At 34.0% G+C, this 12,523-nt stretch overlaps 1 protein-coding gene across 2 annotated transcripts in view; it reads left to right on the top strand.

Annotated features, from left to right (window-relative positions):
• The window catches only part of Wb (wing blister), a 197,696-nt gene that overhangs the window by 48,734 nt on the left and 136,439 nt on the right, over window positions 1–12,523 (top strand). For both annotated transcript variants that reach the window (XM_083041632.1, XM_083041631.1), the window contains exon 3: window positions 2,441–2,677. In XM_083041632.1, coding sequence (XP_082897758.1) covers window positions 2,441–2,677 — 237 coding nt within the window. The remainder of the gene's footprint in view (window positions 1–2,440; window positions 2,678–12,523) is intronic.

Raw genomic sequence — 12,523 nt, 5'->3', positions numbered from 1 at the left:
ATATATACATACACCGTTCCGCGATGGATATCCAACACTCTCAGGGGCAACCTTGAGCCAGTAATGTGTTCGCGGTTTGCTTACGACCTACCCCATATGACGAGGCACGCGATAGAGCAAACTCGAAGGAAGGAAGGTCGGAGTTGCATGTGCGGCCAACGTAAATATTTAACTGGTAAAAGGCGAGCAGCCTCGGGTGAGAAAAGAGACAGAACCTCCAGAGTATAACGCGCGCTTTTCCTTTTTCCTTTTGCTTTTTCTCCTGTCATAGCAACGTTGATGCGCAAATATATGTTCCTCGGCGGCAGCCTGTCGCGCATATATGGTTCGCTAAACCAGTCGATCGAAATCCTCTCGGGTATCCCCTCGTTAACGCCGTGTCGATGTGTCATATGATTTATAGAGAGGCCATTGGTCGCGCGCGAATTGAGGATTACTTATCGACACGTCATCGTCGATTGTCCGAGATGCCGAAAGGGCGGTCTGGGATTCTCGCATTCGCGCATTCGTCTCCTCTCGTCTACATAGTAAAAGAGCCGGATAATTGAAGTCTTCGGCTCGAATCCGGTCGTTCCGGACGAAATCCTTAGAAGGAAACGGAGCCGGTATCGCGGACACGCGATCTGTCTTTATGATCCGAAAGTGGGCGTCGGTCTTCTCGGTCTCACAATGCCGGCGTAACGACGACACAACGAGCACAACGACAGCGACAACGACAAAGACACGGTTCGCTCACGAGAAGCTCAGGATGAAGGACTCCCGTCTTGTTAAATCGCGACTGTATTCGGAGATGCATGATGCGACTGCACAATCCTCGTCTGCGTGACTTGAGAAAGTTTTCGAGAGCTTGATATCTTGATTAGTGTGAACGAAAGAATATATATTATATATATTGTATATAGAAGCAATATATATATATATATATATATATCTATTTAATGAAAAATGAGAGAAGAAAGATATTGATCAGATATTGTCTAATTTTAATCAACGATTGATTTAGAGACTCGATATATTGATTAAGATATACACCTAAAGATATATCTAAAGTTATGCAAGACATTTATCTGAAGAAGTGCTTATCTAAAATATCATGTAATATCGTGTTATTTAGAAAATAATAATATACGATATACACATGCCGTATCGCTCACTGTCTAGCATTTGACGGAGAGTTCTATAATGCCATGCTCACCTACAAGATGAAATATTATAACTCGCCAACGTGCGTGCCGCGTTTACGATTTGTTATGCCGGATTGCATTTTAAAATTCGTATGTACGCCGTTTGCGACAGGCTTGTCAAGAGACTTTCAACGTTGAGATATTTACGAGTGCACTTCCTATACGCTTAAAATATTTAGACTATCAATACATACGCGATTTTAGCGAGAGCGAACGATGAGAAAGTAATAACAATTCGAGTCGAAATTTTTGAATATTCAATCTAACATATACTTTGATATTTTAAGTAATCGGATCATCCTGTTTTAAAATTATAGGATATATTTTATTTATCAAATAAATAATTTAATATATAATAAAGATTATATATATTATATGTATATAATTATTATATAATAGAATTTTATAAGATAATAAAGTATATATATTTTTTAATTTTACTTTAACTATAAAATTATCTATATGTTATATTTAATCTATAATTTTGCCGAAACTATAGATTTTACTCCTCAATCTTTAAGTTGGAAACTATTTGTTTTCTGCCTATTGAGGGTACAAAGTAAAAGCTCCATACAATACATTTTATATACAAATAAAATCTGTCAACATCCTCCAGAATTCATAAACGTTAAAAAACAAAGCTTGAAAGTAGAAACAAAAATTCGACTGGAGAAGACAGGTAAAAGAAAGTAGGAAGTAGCAACTGATTTTCATCGCTTGTCTACTCAGAATCGCGTATATAGAATCGCAATTCACGCGTTTTACATATATCCTTTTAGTTGTCTCGTCGACGCGAGTGATACTGGCATCAGGTAATAGTTCTGTGCGCAATCTGCGGCTGCTCGAAATTAATTATCCGTCGCGAGATCGGACGGACCTCGGCGGGGTTCCCGACGAGAAGACCACGGGAGACTCGCAAATCCGGACCCCGTCATTGACCTCACGATTTTTATCTCGGCGCAGCAGCAAAAAGTCGCGGATGTTGAGAGGATACGCGGATTTCGCTCATTTTCTCTCTCTCTCTCTCTCTCTCTCTCTCTCTCTCTCTCTCTCTCTCTCTCTCTCTCTCTAAACTTTAAAAAATCTGAACCATGCACGAATCACCAATTGCAATCAAATGAGAAACATTAATGTATTATGTTAAAAAAAATTATAATGACATCTGTTTCAAAATATCTTATTAATGACATACGAAGTTGTACCATAAGTACTTTATCTTGACGATTTTACAAATTTGACAAATTTTTTTTTTATAGGTCTACCAAGTGGAGTACGTGATAGTGAAAGCCGCGAATTCGCCGAGACCCGCGGCCTGGATCCTGGAGAGGTCCTTGGATGGTGAAAACTTTCAACCATGGCAGTATTATGCTCCCAGCGACGAAGAATGCTGGACGAGATATTCGGCACCGCCTGTCGCAGGCAAGCCCGCTTACGACGACGAAGTTATATGCGCCAGCCAGTATTCCAGAGCAACCCCCATGGAGAACGGCGAGGTAAGCTAAAAAAATTTTGTAAAGCTCGAAAAAAATGATCGATCGATATACCAGCGTCTTCCTTTATACTGCGCGCAATTTTTTACATTTTTCACAGCTAAAAAATATTATCATTTAACAAAATTATATTATTTAATATTATATTTTATTTTTATTTTATATTTATTTTATTTTTATTATTTTATTTTATTTTATTGGTTAATATTATTTTCTTTTAGTTAATATCATTTCTATTTCAATTTCTTTCTTTAATTTTGGGGGAGGGGGATATTTTATGATGTATTCTAATAATAAGAGACATGTGCAATTAAATCAATCGAATAGGCTTTCGCGCGCAAAATCAAGCTGTCAGACCACGCTTGCATCACGCTCGCTGGCTTGTTATAATTTTTCGTACAATGTCCATTAACGTCACGAAACCAGGAAACGCGAGAAAGATATTGCGCAATCGGTGACTAACGTAAAAGATTGCCATTACGATCCAATTACTACCGCGTACTACAAATAGCGCAACGCACGCATCGCCAACGTCGGAGTGTTGCAAACACGCTGATAATTAACTCGTAATAAAAACACCTTTGAAGCACATTTTTCGCGCGAGTCCTTTAACTGCCGACCATAAACCCGGCATAACGATCTATCTCCAATAATCTCTTGCGTACAAATGTCAGGCTACCGATCGGCGCACCTTCGTGCTATTTAATTAGCCTCGAAAAATCTTCACCTTCTCTTATTCATTACAATAATTCGATATTTAAATGTTATTTAACATTTATATATATATTTATAATAATAAAATATATATAAATAAAATATATATATATAAAATAAATTACATATAATATACATAACATAAAATATATATAAATATACATATACATATGATATTCGTATATATATATATATATATATATATATATATATATATATATATATATTCGTATATATACATATTCGTATATACAATACATATTCGTATATATAATATACATAATATAAAATATATATAAAATAAATATAGGTACATATATAAAAGAATTTTTGCAACGCGTGCTTTCTCGGTAAAATTAAGTGAAACAATTATTTTGTGGAGGCAAAAATATTGAAACGCCTTTTTTCATTTTATTTTGCATTCTTCGAAAAATTCTATCCGCTTAAACTATCAATTAAACAGATATGCTAATACACGCGTGATGCAACGAGAAGCTTGCGTTTATACTTGCCGACGTGATTTTTCGCAGCTCTCGTTCCACTTAGGAGCGCATCGTAACCGTGTCATTATCAATAATCCTTGCGAAAATCCTTGGAGTCGTTAATTATCGTCGGTTTTATGCGCGTGTGTAATTACGCCGCAATCGGATGATTAGCGTTCGCGGATTTTACAGGCAACGGGGTTGCCTGGCCGACCCGTTTACTTCCGGTAGATCCCGTTTTTCCGCTCCTTCCCTCTTTTGCTCCCACGTTTTCGTCTTTCTTTTTTTTTTTCGCGAAATGGAGGCGCCTTAAGATCATTAAGAAACGGAGACCGGGCTTTCTCGATATAAAACTATGTAATAGATGTCTCGAAATTATCTCTATATTCCAACTTTCCACTTCATAAGAAATTTTTATTTTTTTTTATTAATGAACTAAAATTTCTTTAAAACTTATTTCGAAATGAAATTATCCTTTTGTTGTACACTTTAAATTTAATTTCTCAATCTTTATTCAGATATATATATATATATTTTTTTTTTATGCTTATATATGAAAAATTTATTTCAAATATGACCTAATGAAAGACATCCTGTTTAATTATAGTGAGTCATATGTATACGTATACCGACCGTTACTTCTCAATTAATTTCTTTTGGCGAACCGTTACAGTAAATCGCGACATGCAACGATATCGGAAGCAATGTATTAAGAGAGAAAGAGAGAGAGAGAGACAAAAGTTTTTTGCTATCATCGTTATGCTGTTACAGCAACGTATCTCGCAGCAATGCGCGATTGGCGCCTGTTTTGCGACGATAACTTGGGATTCGCGTCACACATAATTGCCGCGACTGTAATTTAACATTCACCTCGTTATCGTCGGGGATATAAGTTTGCCGCTAGTAATGTGTTTCTTCACTATAGAAAATTTGTAAGTCACTTCCTTCATTTTCTCTCGATTTGTTGTTTCGTTCGCCGAGCCGCATTTAATCTCGCATTTTTAATTCTCTGTCATAAAGTTATCGAGGAAACGGGATATAATTATATCTTGCGGTATAATAATATGTAATTGTGTTAATGTTATATTTTATACCTGGCGCTGTGTACATGAGTTATTAAATAGCTGAACATTCTTTGATAAATAATAATCCATTTATTGATAAAAGTCGATTGAAGTTAAATTTTTTTTAATTGTTGAACAAATTTATTGAAAATTGAAGATTCTTTTTTATAAAAATTTAATTATATATAATATATTATAATATAATAATTAATTATAATAAATATCATAAATATTTATTAATATATTTTGTACTTTCCCTTAATACATTTTCATATTAATTTTGTTCATTGTAAGAAAACTGAACATTTTCTCTTATTTAACGGAAACTCGTCTCATCTTTGGTACTTCCATCATATATACACATAAACATGCGCAACTTTACTGCCAACAATATAAACATTATTTTACGAAATAACATTCGTACTTTAGGAGGCACAGAAAATTTCTGATATGATCTCTTCGTTATTTCAAAACCATTCACGTATCCGCGTGAATCTTTAAGAGATACTTGTACGACCAAGCCAGGGTGATTATCGCGTGGCGAGGATCGATCCTTAGTAAGGGGAACCTCCTTTCTCTCGTAGCGGAGACATCTCCCTTCTTGCGAAACTTGGTGCAACTTGTAGCAAGTTTGCTGCATTTCGAGGGATACAGCTCGCGTGCAAAAGCGTAAACCTGCCAAGCCTCTTCTTTCCTCTCCTTTCCCTACCCCCTAGTCACTATGGTAGGTGCGTACGCGATACTCCCTTATACGGCCAGGTAGCGCCGTACATGGCCGGAATGTAGGGATCACCGTTTTTGTATCATCGATTCTCTCTTTCTCATCTCTTCGTTTTTCCTCTTTTGTTTCTTCTCTTGTCCCCCTTCTCTCTCCCCCTTTATCGCGATTTGCTGCTCGCACGAAACGCCGATCGCGCGTGCTCTCGTGATCTTGGGGCACGAGCTTTAATTATCGGGAGAGCTACGGAGAATTCGGAGCTAAGAGCTTGTATGAATTTTAGTTACCTCTCTCTGCCCCTTCGTTTAAGTCCTTCGACCTGACAATCTTTGTCTCAGCGAATAAGTATTATATTTCTTGAGCTCACGTGACATTTCTCGAGAAATTCTTTTGTGTAATTAATTATTATATTAATAATTATATAAAAATGAAAGAAGAAAACGAGGGCGAAAAGAAACGACAGATTATTTATATCGAGAAAAAAAGCTCGACATATAAAAACGTAAGTTTGTTGAGTCGTCGGAAGCGACGAATATAAATAATTAAAAGCGAAATTCGACAATCAGCGGGAGATCGCATGGTATCCTAAATACACACAAGCGATTGTTCCTTATTAGGTACCGCGTGCCCTCCATTTATGGAACCTGCCGTTCCCTTCTCATGGCGCGCGGCGCCATTCATGGATGATTTACTTCTTTGCCCACGTCTCCGGAATTTAATAGCTTCGCCCGCCGACGCTAATTGACCGTCGCTGATTGTTCAACAGCCACAAAGTTATGGATATCACATCTGATTTTATCCGATTACCTAATATCCTTTTAGTCTCCTTTTATTATGATCGAGTTGGCATTTATTTTTAGATAGCAAAAATTATCTCTCCCTTTTTTTATTTTCTTTTTTTGTATTTAATATTTTTCTACAATAAAGTTACAGTCCTTTTTTTATATAACTAGAACAACACAAGCGCGCGCTACGCGCGCGCCATTCTTTGATTTCATATTTTAAAAAATAATTATTAAAATAATAATATTTTTTTGACAGAATCAACTGATAACTGTCAAAAAATATTAATCGAGTTTAAAATACCATAACATATTATTTTAAACAAATTATTATTTTAATTTTTAAAATATATTATTTAAAAACTTAATTAACAAATTGGCGCTTAAATCAGCTGATTTCTGTCAAAAAATATTACTAAAGCATTCATTTGCTAATTAAATTTCAGAGTAATAATACGTTATAAAAATTAAAGTAGTAATGTTGATAATACTTTATCCTCGATTAATACTTTTTGACAGAAATCAGCTGATAACTGTCAAAAATAATAACCGAGTTTAAAGTAGCTAATTTCTATAAAAAAATATTAATAAATCTTCTCGTCCATAAAATCGTAATTAGTCTCGACGTTGTGATTATCTCGATTATCAAAACAGTCTTACAGAAAATTCTATTTTTTTTGTTCGCACTTATTTTAGATTTAAATACTGAATTTTTATGCATTGCATAATTAATTAATATATACTTCTTTATGTATTGATTGCAATGCATGCATAAAAATATGTGAATTAATTATGCAATGCATAAATATTCATTACTTAAATCTTTAACAGAAAACCAAAAAAATAGAATTATATACAAGAATCTTTCGAACAAAATATCTATGCTTCTATCAGATTCATGCGTCTGTACACACACATCCAACACACTGCAGTCTCGCGCGAGACTGACCGCAAGACTCTGAGCAGCGGTATCGCCAAGCGCACCCGACACCCTACACATCCTCCACGCTGCGCATCTCGCGCGAGACTGATTCTCGAGACATTGTGATTGCGAGACTGATCATCAGTCTCGCGCGAGGCGCGCAGCGTGGTAGACGTATAGGCTGTGTTTGGCGATACCGCTGCACAGACTTGCGGTCAGTTTCGCGCGAAACGTGCAGCGCGATGGATGTGTGTGTATGTACAGACGCACGAATCTAATAGAAATGATATTTTGATCGAAAGATTCTTGTAGAAAATTCTATTTTTTTTAATTCTCTGTTAAAGATATAAATAATAAATATTTATGCATTGCATAATTAATTGACATATTCTCAGGCATGTATTGCAATCAAGGCATAGAAAAATATATATTAATTAATTATGCAATACATAAAAATTCAGTATTTAAATCTAAAACAGAAGTGCGAACAAAATAGAATTATCTATAAGAATCTTTTATGAATAGAGATAATCATAACGTCGAGATATGATTTTATAGACGAAAGTATTTATTAATATTTTTTCATAGAAATTAGCTACTTTCGCATGGGGTCAGCGGTAAAAAAGTATCGTTTTCTAATATTTAAAGACGAGCCAAAAATTCATCGATTATACATTTTAATAGTACATTGATTACAGAATCATTTGGTACCAAACAGACACCAGCGTACAAATTTTTTAATACGATAAACATAAAATAAGTATGCGTCGCACAGGGTACGCGTCAAAAAAGTATCGATATCTAATATTTTAAGACGAGCCAAAAATTCATCGATTATACATTTTAATAGTACATTGATTACAGAATTATTTGGTACCAAACAGACACCAGCGTACAAATTTTTTAATTTGATAAACATAAAATAAGGATGCGTCGCACAGGGTCCGCGTCAAAAAAAATCAAGTTCTAATATTTCAAGACGAGTCAAAATTCATCGATTATACATTTTAATAGTACATTGATTACAGAATCTTTTGGTACAAAGCAGACAACAGCGTACAAATTTTTTTTCTTGATATACATAAAATAAGTTTGCGTCGCATAGGGTCAGCGGTAAAAAGTATCGATTTCCAATATTTTAAGACGAGCCAAAAATTCATCGATTATACATTTTAATAGTACATTGATTACAGAATCTTTTCGTACCATGCAGACACCAGCGTACAAATTTTTTAATATGATAAACATAAAATAAGAATGCGTCGCACAGGGTCCGCGTCTAAAAAGTATCGATTTCCAATATATTAAGACGAGCCAAAAATTCATCGATTATACATTTTATTAGTACATTGATTACAGAATCATTTGGTACCAAACAGACACCAGCGTACAAATTTTTTAATATGATAAACATAAAATAAGGATGCGTCGCACAGGGTCCGCGTCAAAAAAGTATCGATTTCCAATATTTTAAGACGAGCCAAAAATTAATCGATTATACATTTTATTAGTACATTGATTACAGAATCATTCGGTACCAAACAGACACCAGCGTACAAATTTTTTATCTTGATATACATAAAATAAGGTTGCGTCGCATGGGGTCAGCGGTAAAAAAGTTTCGATTTCTAATATTTAGAGACGAGCCAAAAATTCATCGATTATACATTTTAATAGTACATTGATTACAGAATCTTTTCGTACCATGCAGACACCAGCGTACAAATTTTTTAATATGATAAACATAAAATAAGGATGCGTCGCACAGGGTCCGCGTCAAAAAACTATCGATTTCCAATATTTTTAGACGAGCCAAAAATTCATCGATTATACATTTTATTAGTACATTGATTACAGAATCATTTGGTACCAAACAGACACCAGCGTACAAATTTTTTAAATTGATATACATAAAATAATGTTGCGTCGCATAGGGTCAGCGGTAAAAGGTATCGATTTCCAATATTTTAAGACGAGCCAAAAATTCATCGAATATACATTTTAATAGTACATTGATTACAGAATCTTTTCGTACCATGCAGACACCAGCGTACAAATTTTTTAATATGATAAACATAAAATAAGGATGCGTCGCACAGGGTCCGCGTCAAAAAACTATCGATTTCCAATATTTTTAGACGAGCCAAAAATTCATCGATTATACATTTTATTAGTACATTGATTACAGAATCATTTGGTACCAAACAGACACCAGCGTACAAATTTTTTAAATTGATATACATAAAATAATGTTGCGTCGCATAGGGTCAGCGGTAAAAGGTATCGATTTCCAATATTTTAAGACGAGCCAAAAATTCATCGAATATACATTTTAATAGTACATTGATTACAGAATCTTTTCGTACCATGCAGACACCAGCGTACAAATTTTTTAATATGATAAACATAAAATAAGGATGCGTCGCACAGGGTCCGCGTCAAAAAAGTATCGATTTCCAATATTTGAAGACGAGCCAAAAATTCATCGATTATACATTTTATTTGTACATTGATTACAGAATCATTTGGTACCAAACAGACACCAGCGTACAAATTATTTAATATGATAAACATAAAATAAGGATGCGTCGCACAGGGTCCGCGTCAAAAAAGTATCGATTTCCAATATTTTGAGACGAGCCAAAAATTCATCGATTATACATTTTATTAGTACATTGATTACAGAATCATTTGGTACCAAACAGACACCAGCGTACAAATTTTTTAACTTGATATACTTAAAATATTGTTGCGTCGCATAGGGTCAGCGGTAAAAAGTATCGATTTCCAATATTTTAAGACGAGCCAAAAATTCATCGATTATTCATTTTATTTGTACATTGATTACAGAATCATTTGGTACCAAACAGACACCAGCGTACAAATTATTTAATATGATAAACATAAAATAAGGATGCGTCGCACAGGGTCCGCGTCAAAAAAGTATCGATTTCCAATATTTTGAGACGAGCCAAAAATTCATCGATTATACATTTTATTAGTACATTGATTACAGAATCATTTGGTATCAAACAGACACCAGCGTACAAATTTTTTAATTTGATATACATAAAATAGTGTTGCGTCGCATAGGGTCAGCGGTAAAAAGTATCGATTTCCAATATTTTAAGACGAGCCAAAAATTCATCGATTATACATTTTATTAGTACATTGATTACAGAATCATTTGGTACCAAACAGACACCAGCGTACAAATTTTTTAAATTGATATACATAAAATAATGTTGCGTCGCATAGGGTCAGCGGTAAAAAGTATCGATTTCCAATATTTTAAGTCGAGCCAAAAATTCAACGATTATACATTTTAATAGTACATTGATTACAGAATTTTTTGGTACAAAGCAGACAACAGCGTACAAATTTTTTAACTTGATATACATAAAATAATAACAATAAATTCTTTAAATATCGCTAGAAAATTAATCAAAGGATCAATATAGAAATAATCGACCAAACTAGCACAAATTTTTTACTTTATTAAAAGTTACGACGTTTCGACCATATGGTTGTGGTCCTTTTCAAGTACAGTTATAAATGTGAATAATAGATAAGCATGTTCAAAAGATTCGCTCACAAATGTTGTCAATATTAAAGGCGAGAACGTTAAGTCAGTAAGAAACCTTGTCAATAACATTTTATTGACAAGGTTTCTTACTGACTTAACGTTCTCGCCTTTAATATTGACAACATTTGTGAGCGAATCTTTTGAACATGCTTATCTATTATTCACATTTATAACTGTACTTGAAAAGGACCACAACCATATGGTCGAAACGTCGTAACTTTTAATAAAGTAAAAAATTTGTGCTAGTTTGGTCGATTATTTCTATATTGATACATAAAATAATGTTGCGTCGCATAGGGTCAGCGGTAAAAAGTATCGATTTCCAATATTTTAAGACGAGCCAAAAATTCATCGATTATACATTTTAATAGTACATTGATTACAGAATCATTTGGTACCAAACAGACATCAGCGTACAAATTTTTTAATATGATAAACATAAAATAAGGATGCGTCGCACAGGGTCCGCGTCAAAAAAGTATCGATTTCCAATATTTTAAGACGAGCCAAAAATTCAACGATTATACATTTTATTAGTACATTGATTACAGAATCATTTGGTATCAAAAAGACACCAGCGTACAAATTTTTTAACTTGATATACATAAAATAAGGTTGCGTCGCATAGGGTCAGCGGTAAAAAGTATCGATTTCCAATATTTTAAGACGAGCCAAAAATTCATCGATTATTCATTTTAATAGTACATTGCTTACAGAATCTTTTCGTACCATGCAGACACCAGCGTACAAATTTTTTACCTTGATATACATAAAATAAGGATGCGTCGCACAGGGTCCGCGTCAAAAAAGTATCGATTTCCAATATTTAAGACGAGCCAAAAATTCATCGATTATACATTTTATTAGTACATTGATTACAGAATCATTAGGTACCAAGCAGACAACAGCGTACAAACTTTTTCATTTGCTATACATAAATTAAGGATGCGTCGCATGGGATCAGCGGTAAAAAAGTATCGATTTCTAATATTTAAAGACGAGCCAAAAATTCATCGATTATACATTTTAATAGTACATTGATTACAGAATCATTTGGTACCAAACAAACACCAGCGTACAAATTTTTTAATACGATAAACATAAAATAATGTTGCGTCGCATAGGGTCAGCGGTAAAAAAGTATGAATTTCTAATATTTCAAGACGAGCCAAAAATTCATCGATTATACATTTTAATAGTACATTGATTACAGAATCTTTTGGTACCAAACAGACACCAGCGTACAAATTTTTTAATACGATAAACATAAAATAATGTTGCGTCGCATAGGGTCAGCGGTAAAAAAGTATCAATTTCTAATATTTTAAGACGAGCCAAAAATTCATCGATTATACATTTTAATAGTACATTTATTACAGAATCATTTGGTACCAAGCAGACACCAGCGTACAAATTTTTTAATACGATAAACATAAAATAAGTATGCGTCGCACAGGGTCCGCGTCAAAAAAGTATCGATTTCCAATATTTTAAGACGAGAAAAAAATTAATCGATTATACATTTTATTATTACATTGATTACAGAATCATTCGGTACCAAACAGACACCAGCGTACAAAT

Source organism: Prenolepis imparis, unplaced genomic scaffold, assembly GCF_030444845.1.
Source record: "Prenolepis imparis isolate NDT839.2.m4 unplaced genomic scaffold, iyPreImpa1.0 SCAF_7, whole genome shotgun sequence".
Lineage (NCBI taxonomy): Eukaryota > Metazoa > Arthropoda > Insecta > Hymenoptera > Formicidae > Prenolepis > Prenolepis imparis.
Note: the sequence above shows the minus strand (reverse complement) of the source record. Positions and strands in the feature narration are given on the sequence as shown.